At 44.3% G+C, this 17,699-nt stretch overlaps 1 protein-coding gene and 1 long non-coding RNA gene across 4 annotated transcripts in view; one reads left to right on the top strand and one right to left on the bottom strand.

Annotated features, from left to right (window-relative positions):
- Positions 1 to 9,572, bottom strand: part of LOC143145199 (uncharacterized) — a 125,651-nt gene extending 116,079 nt beyond the window's left edge. Inside the window, exons 1-2 of the long non-coding RNA XR_012991636.1 lie at positions 8,750 to 9,572; positions 8,534 to 8,690 (exon numbers count right to left, since the gene is read on the bottom strand). This is a non-coding gene — a long non-coding RNA (uncharacterized LOC143145199). The remainder of the gene's footprint in view (positions 1 to 8,533; positions 8,691 to 8,749) is intronic.
- LOC143145197 (nephrin) overlaps positions 1 to 17,448 on the top strand; it is a 179,419-nt gene extending 161,971 nt beyond the window's left edge. For 2 of the 3 annotated variants that reach the window (XM_076308345.1, XM_076308344.1), the window contains 6 exons: positions 7,109 to 7,268; positions 8,593 to 8,940; positions 11,714 to 11,980; positions 15,378 to 15,617; positions 16,108 to 16,220; positions 17,164 to 17,448. In XM_076308345.1, the coding sequence (XP_076164460.1) occupies positions 7,109 to 7,268; positions 8,593 to 8,940; positions 11,714 to 11,980; positions 15,378 to 15,617; positions 16,108 to 16,220; positions 17,164 to 17,244 (1,209 nt within the window). In that variant the 3' untranslated portion in view covers positions 17,245 to 17,448. The remainder of the gene's footprint in view (positions 1 to 7,108; positions 7,269 to 8,592; positions 8,941 to 11,713; positions 11,981 to 15,377; positions 15,618 to 16,107; positions 16,221 to 17,163) is intronic. The other variant, XM_076308346.1, reaches the window with a different exon arrangement.
- Positions 17,449 to 17,699: the final 251 nt, after the last annotated feature.

Raw genomic sequence — 17,699 nt, 5'->3', positions numbered from 1 at the left:
AAAAAATAAAGCACGGGGTTGTCTCGCCCCGAGACTCGCGGTTTATCGCTGAGTGTGCCAGGATTACAAAGGTTCGAGCAATGGAAATTCCATTATCGGGCCGTTTCGACGCGAAAGATACACCGAGAACCGGTTCCGAGAGTGAATCGTAAATTTTTGTCACGATCGGGCAATCGCCGCTACTCGATTACGAATGGATTAACAACGTGGACGGTCGGATCGAGACGAGCGCGTTGAAGTGACGTTCGTTACTTTCGACACGGCCGATTAATCGGGACCGATGGCGCGAATTCCGTTGCTCGGAGACGCGAGTCACGAACGCGCGCACGCTCGTCGCCCGTGGATTCGAATTACAGCTGTACACGTTCGTGCTATGCGCGCGCGAAATCGGAAAAATGGAGAAAAGTGAGCAACGAACGCGGTCCGCGTCATTACTACGCGCGCTGTCCACGTGACGTGTTCAACGGCAGATAACGCCGCGGTGTGATACGCGGTTGAAACTAAATCCGATAGACGCGTTACATCGAGTCGGAACTTCCGCCGATTCACCTACGTGTCCCGCTACACGATGCACCCGTGTTATCGCGATGGTGTACGCTACGCGTCGATTGTTATTATACGGGTCATATCGCTCGCACGCGTTACGGTTCCGATCTGGATGACTTTTGACGCGCGTACCACAAACCGGAACAAACCGGTTCGAGGATTTCCAATCTTTTAGTATCGTTGTCGCACGAGACAGGATCAATTCTACCCAACTTTTGCCTCTTTAAAAGTAAGACTCCGAGGAGGGAGGTTGCGTCTCCACTGGTGATGGGATACTGTCGGATAGACCGTGACGTCACTGGCGTTCGAATCACGTGACGCGTAAAGAGCAGTGAAAGCGGAGTGGTGGGGATGGCCTTAGCAACGGTGTGGCGTGTCTTGGCCACCCGTTCGACGCGCATAACACGTTTGGTCGCGCAAGGGGTCGTAACCCGGCTAGAGAAAGAGCGTTGTAATTACGCGTAAATGTTCGAAAATATTCAACGAGTGGATTCGTTGTCGAGAACGTTCGGGCTGGAAACACGCGGACGAGCGCGAACTAAATTAAAACACGGATCAACGGGATCTGAAGAGAAAACATTGATCAAAATCCATTGATCTGTTTTAATAAAAACTCGATTCGCCCGTGTACGGTCGGCGGGTGTGTATCCGGAATCGCGAACCAGTTTTGCAAACCGCTGATCCTCGTGCAAAAAAATTAGAGCATTCGGGGGAGGAATTTTGATTGAAAGCGAGCGATACGTTGTACAACAATACGAAACGAAAGAGTCTGCATATTAAAACGCATCGTGTATTCAAATCCAACCGTTTTGCGTCGGATTAATGCGTTTCACTTGTCTGACCCGCATGGACGGTGGCCCAATTTGAACGATGGCTGCTCGTCCCTTTCAGAGCATCGCTTTCCATCTGTCGCAATAGTTTTTTTGTTTGTATCTTCTTTTTTTTTCTTCCTTTCTTTTTCGATTCGCGAAAGAACCGTCCCGGTGGGAATCTGAAAACGAAGAAAACCCACTGATGCTTTATGCATAATCCCGGGGATAAGGAGGAGAACGTTCGTGACAAGACGCACGTTCCGAGACATTTTGCGAGAATGGGAGTTATCGCTCTTGTCTACCCGTTCTCCGACACCCGTTTGCAATGCAGAGCAGCAGATCTATATTCCTAGCCCACGGCGAACACGTATTATCATCCTGTCGCGAATGAGAATATTTAACGTCTAAGTCGTGCGAAAATAGAGAAATTTCTAATAAAGTTTCAAAAAAAAAAAAGAAGAGATCCCCGATATTTTTACCGATGAAGCCACCGATGCGTTTCTTCGTACAAGTTAAATCGACGCGTGGAGAAGGAAAAAATGTACCATTTTTTATATTTTCATCGACGAACCGGTGACGCGTAATTCTTCTAATGTAAGTTGACCTAATGAGAGCAAAAAAAAATCTTTTCCGATACTTTCGCCAACGAACCCCATGATACATAGTTCCTTCGTACAAACGAGGTCCAACTTGTCCCATTGGGGGGGAAAAACGAAATTTTTCTCGATATTTTTACCAACGAACCCGATGATGCATAGTTTCTTCGTACAAACGAGGTCCAACTTGTTTCAGCGTGGGAAAGAACGAAATTTTTTTCGATATTTTTACCAACGAACCCGGTGATACATAGTTTCTTCGTTCGTCAAACACGTGACGATGCTTTTTACCCGGCTCTCTATACGCTCCGGATACAACAATGGGCGGAAGCTTTTTCATTTACCTTCCTTAATATCGAGCGCCAATGGTATACGATTCTATGATTTTTCTATTCATCCCGGTTACCGAAAGTAGCAACACAGGTTTCGATCGAAGACGCGGGGTGAACCAGAGCCATTAGGATAAAAGAGAAAACGTATTCCAAATGTTCCTTCGACTCGTTGTACGTAACTGGAGCGTGTCCGTTCACCGTGTCGGAAGGGTGGATGGAAGTGGGAGGGGGTGCCAGAAAATCGTGTATTCGTTGTATTCGTGTTTTGCTCGCGCAAGTAACAATAATAATAATGTCCAGTACCGCGAACGAAGACATGTTGCTTCCCAATCCGAGATAGTTTCGAGTTGCTCCGAGGCATATTCCCGTACCGTACGTATGTCACGTACAAGTTCCCACAAACTCCTGGAAATCGAACGAAACAGATACGGTGGTGCTCGTTGCTCGCATAAAACAAGCAGAGAAGCGCACACGTGTATTCCCCACAAAACCCAACCCACCCGCGCTACTTTTCCAACGTTTCGTTTCTCCGCAATCACTATTCGCGGCCTTGTTTCTCGCGGAGTTTATCCACTTGCGGGCTACGGGTAGTCGAATCTCGGATAGAAAGGCGAACAAAAACGAAAAAACCCGAGTAACGTCGTTAAAATTTCATCGCGGGTCGAAACACGTAAGAAATAACAGTTTAACCGATTCATGCACGGAAATTGAAGACGCGTCGTTACGTTCGCGCGTGCACCTCGGAAAAGTGTGAGTAAAAATAAATCAAAGTTATTATTAGTATTATATGTATATTATGATAAGTTATATCATAAGTTTATTATTTGAGAAAAAGAAACGACGAATCCAGAGATATATTATCGATTCACTGCAACTTGACTGTTCCCTATCGGGTTGTCTCTTTATTCGAGTACACGTTAAGTGCACCTCTATTGGAATCCTTTGAAAACACGGAGGCAATAATAGTTTGTTTCTTCGCGGAAATTGAAAATGTATCGTGCTTCAACTCTTCTAAGCAACTTGACCGATGTGAGTGTTCCCTTTCGGGTTGTCTCTTTCGAGAGAGGTCGACTTCGTTCGACTAAACGTTAACTGCACGTTCATTGAAACGCGCAGCAAGCCTGGAAGAAATAACGGTTTAACCTGTTCCTGCCCGGAAATTGAGGATGCATGGTTATGATCGTGTATCTACAAAAGCGAGGGAAAAATAAATCGAAGCTCGTAAGAAAAGAAAAAGAAATCTATAGAGATTTACTTCAGATACCAACTCGACTCTTCTGCAACTTGGCCAATCGACTGATACGCTCTGTGTTCCCTTTCGGGTTGACTACACGTTGAATACACCTACATGAATAGATCGATAACGCGGAAGACAAACTTTGCGACAACCTGACAGGAAATAGCGTACGACGTAAGACAACAAAAAGACACCGGTGTTCCGCGAACGCAGCTGTTTCGACGCCTCGATCGTTTTTCTTTTCGAGCGAAACTGAGCGTGACAAACGGACGCTAGTAGTCTCGAAGTTGCTCGAAATCGATAATGAGGGCAAACGTGTGGACCGAGTCTGCTTCGATTGCTCAAACGGACTACGCATCGACTCTGAAGTGTATTTTGCGACCGTCGTTCGTACTCGCAGGTCACGAATTGTTAGGTTCGATTCTCATCGAAATAATCACTCACGAGGTTCATGATCCTACACTCTTTAATCTAATTATTAATATATTTACTTCGTAATCTATTTATTAATATGTTTTCTATAATCCTCCGTCAGTCTTTCACCACGACTGTTCTTCTACGCTGACTCGTCTCAAACTTTACACCGATCAATGTTGCACATTAACAAAACAACGCTGAATGTATATTTCCTCGTCAGGCACTTTCTCCGAGCAGTGCTCGTGACAGTAAACTCCATGCGAATCGAATACTTTGCCAAAAAAGTTAAACCATCCATAAGGGTTCGATCTCGTGCGTTAAACGACTATGAGCATTCATCGTACATGTATTCGCGATACGCGAGAAGCACCTCCGCACAACCCGTGCGTCCGATTGGAACTACCGACACAAAACTTCGATTTCGACTCAAATCGAGTCAATCGCTCCCCAAGGGTTAGTTCGACGAACAAACGGAATATTCCCGTCACAATTTGCTCCGTTCCGTGTTTGAAAATCCGCTGATTCGACGCTTGCGGAGTGGCGGCTCGTCGGATACGAGGCTCCGATAGTTTCGAGCCGGAACCGGGAAAGGAAAGGTTTAACAACTTGTGATTTTAGCGCGAGTCCGATGAAATATTCAAGTAGTCCGCTGCGAGACATCCGCGGGAATACGGGTGTTCTCAAGCCGGTAGAAATAATCGAGTTTTGGGAATTTACATCCGTCGCGCGCGGTCTTCGTTTCTCGGCGTGACATCGCGCCTTGGGTCGCAATTTGCGCGCGAATCCTTTGTCGAAAAGTTAAGGGGGAAATTATAATATCGACTGTATGCGGAAACTCACGGGCGGGACGGAGGGGTTCAGGCGCGAAAATTTGCTCGCTGGCGGGTGAACACGAGAGCGTTGCAATTCGTGGGACCCGCGTGTGCACAAGGGAGCTGTATATATTTGTAAACCGGTGGCCAGAGACGAGTGTAACACCCCAGAGAGTGTAACACCCCAGAGAGTGTGACACCCAGAGCGTGCAAGCGCACCAGCGCGACCGGGAGCGTGCGTCGAGTGTACGCGGAATAACAAGCTGACGAGGAGGGGGCGAGAGGCGAAAGAGGGGAGCCGCTGGTCTGGTATTATACATCGTAAATTCTCTTTGTCCGAGTAGCGAGCGACAATGTGCGAGCGAGACACCGCGGCAAAAAGCTTTCTCGTTGGTAACGTGGTCTTCTGCCTGACCGACCGAGCCACAGGGGCACGCGGCAACCAAACTATACGTTTTTAACAACAGAACTACCGATAGATTCCGGTATACTAAGGTGTTCCTCGTACGTGTCTCGGGAAATTTAATGGTTGGCGGAAAAGAGAAACTTTTGAAATTGATTGTATCTGTAGAATAAAAAATGTCATAACGTCTTTTGAAAATATGCTGTGAAATTGAAAATAAATTCCTTTATGAAAGTAGTTGAAACCAGTAATTGTACAGGATTCTACAGATCCCATCTTACCGTACATGTGGCAAAATTAGCACGATAGTTAAAGTAATATTTGTGAAAGAAATAACAAAGTAAGAGGTCTGTGAAGTTAGGTGGTTAAATGGAGGAACTGTACGAGAAGAAGTCTGCAGGTGAACTCGTTGGATTTTATGTTTTTGCTTATTAGACTCTGGTAACTTGTAATTGGTGGAGGAGCCAGTAGGAAGGAAATTAAGGGCACAGGATTGGAAAATATAAAAACTGTGGGAAGGAGTGGTGGGGGAAATGGAAGGTACCTCTGGAGAAAGGTCGGAGAAGCTCGAGGAAAAAGGGATGAAATATTGGAAGGAAGACAAGGTTTCAGGGTTGTCGAACTCTTCTAATTTACGACCGTGGACCTATCCGAGGACTGAGTGTTTTCTAATGCATTCACGCGACGAGTGTTCGTAATGCAAAAATGATTAAAAAAGCGTAAAAAAGTTCATCGTCGGTGTCGATCCTTGTAATTTGAAATTTTCACCTCTAATCTAAAAAGGAACTAATTATGCAGTGTTTAAAGTATTTCCAAATACGTACACAGTAGTTGAGGGTACACGATGTAATAATCGTAAAAGAGGAGGTTGAAAAAGTTCATCGTCCTAGTGCAAAAATTGTTTTAAAAAAAAAAAGGTGAAGCTTAACGTCGGGATGTTTACAAAAATTATAAAAGAAAAAAAGCATGAAAAAAATTAATTGTCGGTGTCGACACCTGTAATTTTCAAATTCCATCTCCACTCTAGAGCAGCACGACTAATTCTATAGTATTTAAAGCGTTTCAAAATGCGTTCACACGCGGTGGGTTCGCGTCAAAGAGTTTCCTCGTCGACAACCAAATACCGCCACGGTCGAGACCATCCTGGAAAGCTTCGTCGAACTAAACTTCACCGTGAGCCGAGAGACCGTGTTTTTTACCACGTGGTAAATTTTGAATCTTCCGCGCGCGGGACACGAGCCTTATACTTGTGTCGGAGAGGATGCGTCAAACACCGTATACTAAAACTTTTCGAAGCTTCGTCGACCACGCAGCCGACAACTTTTCCCCTGTAACCGTTTACCGTGAGGACTTAACTATGTATGGCATACGCAACGCACCGTGAACACGTTCTCTTCATCCCTCTTTTCACATCCTTTGTCACGGTTATCACGCCTGCTCTCAAAGAAACATCGAAGATGAGAATCCTCATTCAACATGGTGATGTTAACTAAAGAGAAGAGATTACGCGACGACGTACAGTGTATGCACTGTATGGTCGTACGAGACAAAAATCGTAATCTCTCGACTGACCGATTTTTAACCTAAACACTCTGAAACTTCTCCAAAGAAACTAGGGATAACGTCGTATTGACAGATACATAAAAAGTTTCTTTTAAAAAACTATTCCAGCTACGTTTATTCGGTAGACTTCAGATTTTCTATTTCTACTCAGTACGACGGAAAGATTTAAAATTACCGTCTTTCATCATTCTACGATTATCTCGTTGGTCATCCGTGTCCCTCCATCTTTTCAGCCAACCTTGTACGCACATCTTCCCCTTCGGATATTTCATTCGTGGTATACCCACCGATTATGGTTCGATAAATACACAATCGAAGACGTATCTTCTACGGTTGAAATCTCGACTGGAAGTTCTTTCATGCAAGGATCTTTTCCTTTTGTTTATTCAGGAAGAAGAGCTCCATTACAACGTCACCGCCGGCATAGTACTCTCGGACCACTCTCTGGTGCTTCAGAGCATAACTCGAGAATCTGGCGGAAGGTACACCTGCATGGCCGTCAATGTCGAGGGTCGCGCCAGTTCTAACGCAGTGAACCTCCAGGTTATGTGTAAGTATATTTCCCGCTCGTTCGGTGTCACGAATGAAAAAAAAATCTCTGAAGCACATCGATAAAACTTTGGTCCGCGTATTTCCTTCCCCTCCTCTCTCTGGCTGGTAATCGTTGTTTTTATTTCCTCGATGTGAACGTCCAATTTCTAACCATACAACCACATTTCAACTTGTCTGACCATAAACACGCATGTCTACTTATCTCACCATAGACGAAGTTATACTACGGGATAGTAATACTAGACGGGGTCATACTACTTGCCTGATCATAGACGGGTAATTGTGCTTGTCTGTCCATAGGCGTATCATACTACTTATCTGCCCATAAACGAATCCTGCTGCTTGTCTGCCCAGAGACGGACCATACTACTTGTCTAACCATTGACGCCTATATTCCACCTGTCTGGCCATAAATGATTAATTCTTCTTTGTCTGACCACATACGAGTTTTACCACTTTATCTGATCATATACGGGTTTATACTATTTGTACTTAACCTCGAATGACAAAGGAAAAACGAGGACTAAAAAAGCAAGGACCTCGTTAAATAGTTATAACTGCGTTAAAAATCACCTCACTTTATTGCTCTTGTGCTTGTTTGAAAGGCAAATGATTGCGCTATGCGACAACCTGACCAATAATTTACTAACTCTATTTTTAATGCATGCTCTGCCATTTGAATTTCCGAACACAGAATGTTTTACGATCGTGCATCTCGTCCCTTTGTTTTCGTTAACGAACGACTGTTCTATGCGATCATGAGTACAGAGAAGTGTGAACGAAACGAAATAAACTGTTACACGGTCTGACAAACTATACTACGGAATATCATTATCAACATTTATTGATATCGTTACAATATTATAAGTAAATCTCACCGCGGTACTTGAGCAAACTTCGAATTCGATTTCCTCGAAAAGAGAAAACAGTACACAAAAGTGTACACTATACAAAAAAAAGTCTACACCACATTTTTCGGATGAAAAATTGTACACATTTTTTCGAGCGAAAGAATTGTATACCATATTTTTCCTTATTACCTACGTACAAATTCCCTCTGGTCAGTTGCACCCAAATTTTCCACCCACCCTCTGTACATTTCCTCTCGCACGGAATACGCGTATACGAACTATTCAGTTTCTAATAAATATTATAAATTGACTGTATTACGAAGAAAAACCTGCGATAAAAATAAATAAAAAAAAATCGTGCGTAATGTGTCAAAAAAACTCTTTTAACAATAGAGTGAACGAGTATACATACCGACAATTGCAGGTACGCTAGTGCATTCTGCGAGCCATCAGGGACGTTTTGTGTTGCAGTTGCTCCTATTTGCAAGCACGTTGTAAATTCCGTTGGTTGGAGGTACCAGAACGCGACACCACCACCCCTCAACGTTCCCGAGGAGATTCACGGTGCCCTGAAACACGAAACCATCAGCTTGGTCTGCGAAGTGGAAGCTAGCCCGACTTCCGTCACCTTCCATTGGACCTTCAACAGCAGCGGAGATCTCAACGATATTCCGTCCACAAAGTACACCAACGAGGGGACCTCAAGTAGGCTAAATTACACCCCCTCCTCGGATATGGATTACGGAACGTTGGGCTGTTGGGCCAGCAACGTCGTGGGCCCCTCCAAGCAACCGTGCCTCTATCAAGTGATCGCAGCAGGTAAACATGGCGGATGGATTCTCGAAATTAGAGACAGAAAAAAAAAATGTTAAACGAGTGTCGATGTGCGCAAAACGTGCGTCGAGAGTCGTCGTTACTCGGTCAAGCTGCGGTAGCGAATTAACGAGATGTTTTCTAATTATTCTTCAACCAGGTGAGACTTGTCGAGAACTCTGCTCCATTTCGCAGTGCGCGTCCTCCGGTATGGTATTGGGTCGAGTCATAAGTAATTGCCGTTTTTTTCTCCCGTTAACTTTATTTTCTCTTTTAAAAAGAGTTACGGAACGAGTTGGTCCGGAACGTATTCTCCGTTATCGAATACAAGGTTTTTCCATTTATTTGGTAACGCGTCGATTCTCCGTGCAAAAAAAATTGACTTCTTTCGATGGAAAAAAGGTCGGAACTCCTGTGTATGTATGTGTGTGTCGTTATTGAATTTTTGTCCGGTTAAAAAATCTTGCAGGGAGTAAAGTAAATGGTAATTTGTGTTACGAGTATTATCTCATGGTCACTGCTGGTTTCTCAAAAAGTTTACAATCCGTTACTCGAATAATTGTCAAGTCGTTGACCAAGTTCTGTGAACTTTTCTATATTCATTCGAACATTGCATTACTGTTTCTCAATCAAAAAGCCCTCGAGCTTCTATAATTTCCTTACAGAAACTCCTAGAGTGATAATCGTCCCACCTATTGTTTCATTTCACAATTCTCGAACTCGTGTTCTCAATCTGAACAAACAATCGAAAATTGTATCATTTTGAGAACAGCCAAGTTGGAGAAAAGGACTCCCAGAGTTTCGTTATCTTTTCGACAGTGTCATTACCCACATTATCGTAGCACGTTCTATAACATTCCTTCTCTCTAGCAACTATTAGCTACTCCCTCTTCTTACCTAGCATTATTTCTTCCCCTAACTCCGCGTCCAAGTTGGTTAGTCACCGATCACGTTGCACCAAAATAGCCAATGTTCGAAAAACGGAAGAAACTCGAGAACAAACGATAGCTCACAGTCTCCTTCCTCAAAGAGGAACTTGGTTAACGACCTAACACGCTCGTAACTCGATAGTTCGCGCAATGATAAAACATCTCGTCGAGAGTTCGCATCCGTTGCGTCTCGCGCGTGCGTTTTTTCGCGGGAATTTAATAAAAACCGTAATTGAATATGTTCATTATGGTATATACACGGTATACGGGGTAACCGGCGGGTAAACTAATGGTTGACTTGAAACCGAGGCGACCCGATGGTCGCGCGGTCAAAACTATCGCCGTGCGAACGACGAATTCGACTGAATTAATTTTGTCCGCGTCGAGTCGACGCGATCGCCGGTTTAACCCGGTCAATAGTTTCCCCGGTGATTCGTTCTTAACCTCCTCGCGCACGGGCACCGCTTGCGGTAATTGGACACATAATTTAGTTTCGGTGGAGAAGCAACGTATTTCTTATGTAATTACCGGGCCGGTGGTTTTTTGCCAACCAACGGTACTTGGTGTGTGGATCCAACGCGAAATGCTCGAGCCGCTCGCGAGTAATTAACTCGCTAATTGAAACGAGGATGCAAGGCGATAAATGGAAACGTCGACGGACGATGTGGGCGTTCCTTTCACCCTGGTCGCGGCTACGACCGATGAAGATTGTTCGAAAGAGACCCCCCTGGGAGGGGGAGGAGGATGGGTGAAATTGTCAAAATAATTCGCGAACCGGGAACAAAGCCGTCGTGTGCTTTAAATAATTTGCGGCGCACGGTAACGGAATGAAAGCGCGTCAAAATGGGCGGAGCCTGAATATAGCCTGTCGGGAAGGGCGGATTTCAAAGAGAAAGTGCTTCAAAAACGAAGGAAATCTGTTTTATCGTGTCTCCACTAATTTGCGTTGCTGCAAAGAATTATTCTCATTGCGCGTTGTGTACAAAGCAAGTGAGAAAAAAGAGAGGGTGAGAAAAAAAGGAGAGAATGAGAGAGGGGAGGGAGTAACTACACCGACCACCATATTGTCCACCTTTTCCGCAAGCTTTTTCAACCACCCTATTTGCATACAAGTGATCTCGTTAATGCAACACCATCGTCGATAATGACGACCGTGCAACATAATTTCATTGGCCGCGAAACGGCGCTGCATCGCGTTGCAATTTTCGTTGCGCAATAAAATGAAGTTATACGAGCCACGGCTACGCCACTTTTTCCCTACACGGTGAAACGGTACTGTATTCGCCGGCCCGTTGGTCGGTACGTGTGTACGTTTCGAAAAAAAAAAAAGGAAAATAAAATAAAATGTACAGCTACACACTACACGCCCCCTACCAAGCTGCATTATTTGTAAACGCGGCGGGAGCACGCGCGACGATAACGTTCGCGCGCCGATGTCGTCGTTTGATCGTCGTCAACGTCGTAACGAATACGCGAGTTTAAATAGAAATCACGAAACAAGCTTTTCGAATTCGAACGAAATTAAGGGAGAGGATCTTTTCCGTTGCACACGTGTGTACGCGTGTCTTCGTTATTGAAAAAACGATCAGCAAGAAAAAACAGATTTACTTTTAAGAAGTAACTTTTGTTCGCAAATTTCGTTTCTTAGTTTCAAAGTTACCACAGGAAAATCAAAAATCGGTCAATTCGCCCTCTAGGAGCGAATTTGGGGAATAAAACAAAATTGCAAGATACGTACATATATGTAAGCCCTGCATACCCCTAAACGTTCAGAATATTTTCAAATTTCGTGTTGGAATACGTCCCTTGTGAGTGTCCATTATCAGACCACTGACCTTTTTATCACACAGGAAGGCCATACCCGCTGCAAAACTGCACAGCTTTCAATCAGACCGGTTCCTGGATAAGGATATCCTGCACGGAGGGATACGATGGAGGTTTGCCTCAAAAATTCGTGGCAATCGTGGACAAGCTACGATTGGAGTCCGCGAGTCCTCATTGGGAGCTGGAGCTCCACAAACCGACGACAGTCGCCCTTTACGCGGTCAATATGAAAGGCTCCAGCGATCCGGTGATCATGGAAGGTGTAGCTCTGAAAGGAGTAGCCAAGTTCACCGGTGCGTAAGTACCTCTGACACGAGTTGAACGAAGAACAGAGTCGGTCAAAATATATTCGAATAAAGAATAAATCCAACGAACTTATTTGCGAATGAAGAATAAATCCTCAAGGACTTATTTATGAACAACGAATAACGGAACAAATCCTTCGATTCGTGAATAACGAACAACGATTTCATTTGAGAGAAAGTTATCCGCGAATAAATCCACTGTTCAGAAATTTATTCGAACGCGATATTATTCGTTATTCGAAGGAGCTCAACGACGAGTAAATACGATGGTGACGCGACACCAAACCGGGGCGATCATAAATTTACCAAAGGATTTTTCGACATTTGTTAAAGATACGAAGAGGTCGAGTATGATAGAATTAATTATGTAATTATTACAAGCATGATTTTCACCGAAAGTTTCCAAAATCTCTACACCTGAACAATAGTGCAAGCTACAATTGGGTAAATAGTTGAACCAGGTCCCTGTTTTCGTCGACCATATAGTCTCGCGCAGTGAGGACGCGTCCAGCCTCTCTCCATCCCGATCGATTAACGCGCGCCAGCCAACGTTTCGTCTTTTTACCGAACGCAAATTAGTTTCGAGTACATAATTAAAATCAACGGAGCTTTCGAACCCTCGGGACCCAAACCTCCCCCGATAGACAGGATATCGCAGCCTCCTTTCCGCCCGGACGTTCGAAAAAGAAAATGCAGGATAGTAGCCAAATGAGAATTGGACCGAGTCCCACTTCGCCTCTTTCGTGGAACGTTCCCGTGCATCTGCAGTCGGTGTTATGCAACCCCCACCCCCGTCCATCGTCCATCCCGATACATTGTTCGAAGAGATACATAACGTGAACGAGGGGAAAGGAACTGGTTCTTTTTTTTTTCACGAATCGGTGAACTTTTTCTTCTCCACGTTGCCAGGGGTTACTTCGGAATACCTACATTTAATTACCGATTCGAACACGTTCTCGATACCGTACTACGCGCGCATATATGAGAATTTAATTGTTGCCCGTATTAACGAAATTGCCAATTTAAATTTCGGATCAATTGATATCAATTTAGCATTAACGAGGGAGAGAGGCTGGGTTCGCGGTGGTTCTCATTAACGATACACGTCGACGATCGAGCAAAACCTACCGGTTTCTACGGAAGTGGATATAATTACCGTAAAATACGCGAGTTTCGCCAAGATTGATAAACAGTTATTAATCGCTGTCGGAATACGGGAAATCTTGAGACACGTGGGCCAGGAAATACGGCATTGCTTGTCGCCGCGGTGGGGTCGGCATCCAAGGAACACGGAAACAAGCCACGAAATTTATGAGCTATTATTATGCATTCTGTTTTCTCTCTCGTCCGTTTCTTCCTTTTACTTACCATCCTCCAACTCCCTCCGTGTCGTCCGATCCCCGATAGAACCACCGACACCGACACACTTCTTCCACAGCGAAGTTTCTGGCCACGTTTATTAATCTTCCATGGGTGCAACTGACGCCTCGTAGACGGAACTAATGCACGAGTTACATAGCAACTGAAAGAATGAAATTAAAACGCGCACCGAGTGGACCGGAGAGTGCACAGGGTGTCCCCGAAAGATATGTACAAGTGGTCAACGAGTGATGGCCATGTGAAAAAATATGAAAAAAATACAGAATAATTCTTTTTTGTTGAGACTTTTGAGAAAATTCTTCGTGTACAACAACGTAATACAATATTTTTGCGCGTTTTCTCTTCGATCTGGTAGCTTGTTAATGTTGCGTAAACATTGTTCATAAACACGATAAACGATATACGTCGAAATGAATGTTTACAAGGCAAATTTTCAAACTCCATTTTCTCGAAAACTGAGCCACGAACGAAAAAAAGTTACTCTGAATTGTGTTCATATTTTTTCACGGGAAATTACCTTTGGTATCTGCTTGTACGTATCTTTCAGAGACTACGTACACAATCGATGTAGTTCGACGTTGCGAGTCGAACGGAATTATCGTGTCGACTAAGCGTTGAACACCCCGGTTGGTTTCTTTAGAAAACACATTCGGGATCGTCGACTAGAAAATACTTCCGGAGATAGAACGAGAAGTTCCAAACGTTCGTTACCCAGTTCGCGGAGATGGCAACGCGTGAATTAATAAACACGTTAATCGTGCGACGCGGAGTGAGTACCGCCTCCTCGAAGTTTCGCAATAGACCGAAGTAAGACCCTAATTGGAAGTAGATTAGGTTCTACGGAAATTTCTCGCCGCAATTCAACCAACAACGTTCCTCCGAGGGAGCGTGAACAACAAACAAGTAAATTAGAAACTGACGTGTATCTCGAAACGATTCGTATGCACAGCGAGAAACCGAAACAGACTTCTCGGATTCCTACGGGAGACCAAACGTGTAAAAGATCGGACATGAAGAGATAATATCCAAGGTAGAGTCCCGGAAGAGAGTGGTATAGGTAGCTTTATTTGCCTTCTACCTCGTGGATCTAAGGATCGAGAACGGAGAAAGTGATCTACACTATGGCAATCACCTCTACACTCTAGTTGTCATCTCTATTGAGAAGGACACTTGAATCCTATTCATAGCCTAATCATCGAGTACAGAGGACTTTAGACTATAGAAATACTGTTCAGTGAGGTTTGTGAGTCTAGAAGTTTTGTTATCTCAGTGATCGGAAGATTCTCAACTACAATAGTATCTACCCCTATCGGAAGTAAAATCTTTTTGCCCTGATCATATACGCGAAGTTTCACATCGTAGTATTCATGGGTTAAGAATCTTCTCTCTATCGTGTCACTGATCACAAGATCACCACCAGAAGAAGTGGCCTATCTCCTAGTATCTACCACCGTCAAGGGGTTTTGACTCGGAATAACTAGACCTCTCATCGCATTCAAATGACCGAAGTACGGAGGACACTAGACTCCAGTCTCTCGGGTCCGTTTTGCTACAGAAGTTTAACAGGATTCTACCAGGGATACAATTCACTTTCCAAAAGGACGTAGAGTGTGAAGTTTCACGCTCTGCTGCTCATGGGTATCCACCTTCAATTCCTACAACCTGCACTGATCCAAAGATCACGAACTACAATACCATCTACTCCCTAATTATTTACCATTGTCCATAAACAACCAGACACCACTCGTCTTATTCGAATCATCGAGCTACTAAGGCCCCTAGACTCCAATTTCCAGTAGTTGCGAAAACGTGTTCTCTAGGGTCGCTTTTGCTTCGCCAAAGTTCAACGCAATTCCACCAGGACCCGAGGTAGCTCGAGAGCAGGCGAAGGGGTAGGTTGTTCGTGTAATAAAGAGGAAGGGAGCAAAGCAGAAATTAAATTTCAGCCACGTCCATTGTTGAATGAATTATGTATACGTAGAACTGGTAGAGATTTCATTTATAGGTGAATCGGCATCTTCGGTGGACATGTCACCGATCCTGATTGGCCTAGGTGGTACGGCGACCGGTTTGGGGCTAATCGTGACCGGAGTGCTGATGGCGCTTTGGAGGAAACACGCCGCCACCCCTGCGAAACCGAAACCACCCCAACAACCTAGCATCGCGACCTTCGCCGGTAAAGGTGAAGAAGAAGACGGAAATCCCGATTTGATACCCACCACCGCTCTGACCAATCATTTCACAGGTAAGATTACTCTGTACGACCAACTTTTCATACCTCCGGAAAATTGCTTTCCATTTCCATCACGAGATCTACGGCAAATCGACTCGATATTTTCCTGTATGAAGTAGCGCGCTTTTTCGTTCGCGTAGACGAGAAACAACCTCCCATCTCATCCGGTGAACCTCTAACTCCAGACTGATGAGAGTACGTTTAAAAGAGAATCGAATGATACGCACATCGAGTCGCGTCTCACCGTCGCGAGGAAATTGCTCGTTGAGGAGAACCGAGGGTATCGATTCACGATTTCGAATCGTCGAGCAACACACGATACGACCGAGAGAAAATGACGGCCACCGGAACGCATGTTCGAATTTCCCGTAGATCGCTCTTTGCGACGCGATGTAAAAAAAAAGAAAAAGAAAGGAAAGAAACCTTAGATGAGTCTCGTCGTTAGACTTTGCTACGAATCGATTATACGACCGACATTAAGCCCCCATGAAACTTCTTTCAGATAGAAAGCTTCTACATTACGGGTCCCTGCCACGGAGGCCGCGTCAGTTGGAAGGACGGGAGATGTCTTACGACGTCGTAGAAGATTCGGATTATCCACGAGCATCGCCCAACGTGAGTAAATCGGATTTCATCTCCGCTCTCGTTCGCGAAGAAAACAAAAGGGCCGCGATTTTGTCCGCGATAAATCGGAATCGGCGAGAAATCACCTCGTAAAACAACGTTCTATCGTCTCTGGTAGCCATTTTGCAAGACGCGTAAATTTTCACGGAGAAGTAACGTATGTTTCGATGGAAACGCGAGAAGTCTGTCCGGCATATTTTCCAAGTTACTTACTGTACCGTAATGAAATTAATTTTTCACCCTCCACTCGGTCAATAGTGGATCAATTGATTGCAAGTGATTTGTACGAAGATTAGTATGTTTGATAAAGTATAGTACAATCTCGATCGGCCCTCTTCTGATATTTTCTCGCTCTTCTCACTCTCGAGTCCTTTCTCGCATTCCTAATGGTCACACAATTCTTCTTTTATTCTCCTTCCAACTACAACATTAAATAAATCATACCTCGTAACACTTCTTACACGCATACATGTTTTCGTGCACAAATGATACACTCGTGCTTTCATAAAAACATCCAGTGCTATCGTCTTACCTGCGACAAACTAGTTCCACAAATACGTTGTCCTATCGCTGTTATTTCCTCCAATCACCTTGTTCACACTTTTCGTCCTCGAAGCTTCAGCTTCGTGTATCCTCAAACATTCTCCATTAAGGTGACTACGATGACCGATTCGAAACACTGAAATTTACTGATTTTTAACTTTTTCGTATACTTTAACGAACATTTCGAACCATCTCGCGCACTCGTACGTGGTAGAAATGTTAGTTTCACAAAAATAGAGGTAAAAGTAATACTTTCCAATGATTATCAGAAGATTCAGGAGTAAGAGTAAACAATTGTCCCGCTCTTGAACAAACTGTAGAATTTCTCGCGAACAAATCGACCCAGTGACGCGATTTTCAAAAGCTTCGAATTTCTCTGTTTCTTTTACAGACGTTTTACAGTCTCCAGAGGCCGCAACGATACTCCGAGACGGTCATAAGAAGCGCAGCGATCCAGGAAAGTTGCATCTAAGCGCGAAACAACGACGAGGAAAGGGGAAAATGACGCAGCAAAGGGGATTGGCCCCGTAATATCGGCGACGAAACGTACAGAAAATCGAAAAGACTAAAGCCACCATACTTACGCCATCTTGTACACGTTTAAGCGTACGAACACATTTATTAGCCACTCAACGACCGTATGCCTTTGTAAATATTGTATATAAATAAAACATCGATTTCGTGTTATAACGTGTCTGCGTTCCATTCGAACTTCTCATATCCCGCGTTAATCCTCCGAATACGTTTGACTCGATTGCTAAAACTTGGTTTCAGTTATAAGCCGCACGCGTATTATCATTACAGATTTTACTCGGGTCTTTTTACTTGCTCGAGTAGTAACGACGAAATTTTCAGTCCCATCGAGAGGATTTATCGACGGAATTAATCGGTTTTCCACCGCGACCAAACTTTCCTATTCGTTGCTTA

This window comes from Ptiloglossa arizonensis, chromosome 4, assembly GCF_051014685.1.
Source record: "Ptiloglossa arizonensis isolate GNS036 chromosome 4, iyPtiAriz1_principal, whole genome shotgun sequence".
Taxonomy (NCBI): Eukaryota; Metazoa; Arthropoda; class Insecta; order Hymenoptera; family Colletidae; genus Ptiloglossa; species Ptiloglossa arizonensis.
Note: the sequence above shows the minus strand (reverse complement) of the source record. Positions and strands in the feature narration are given on the sequence as shown.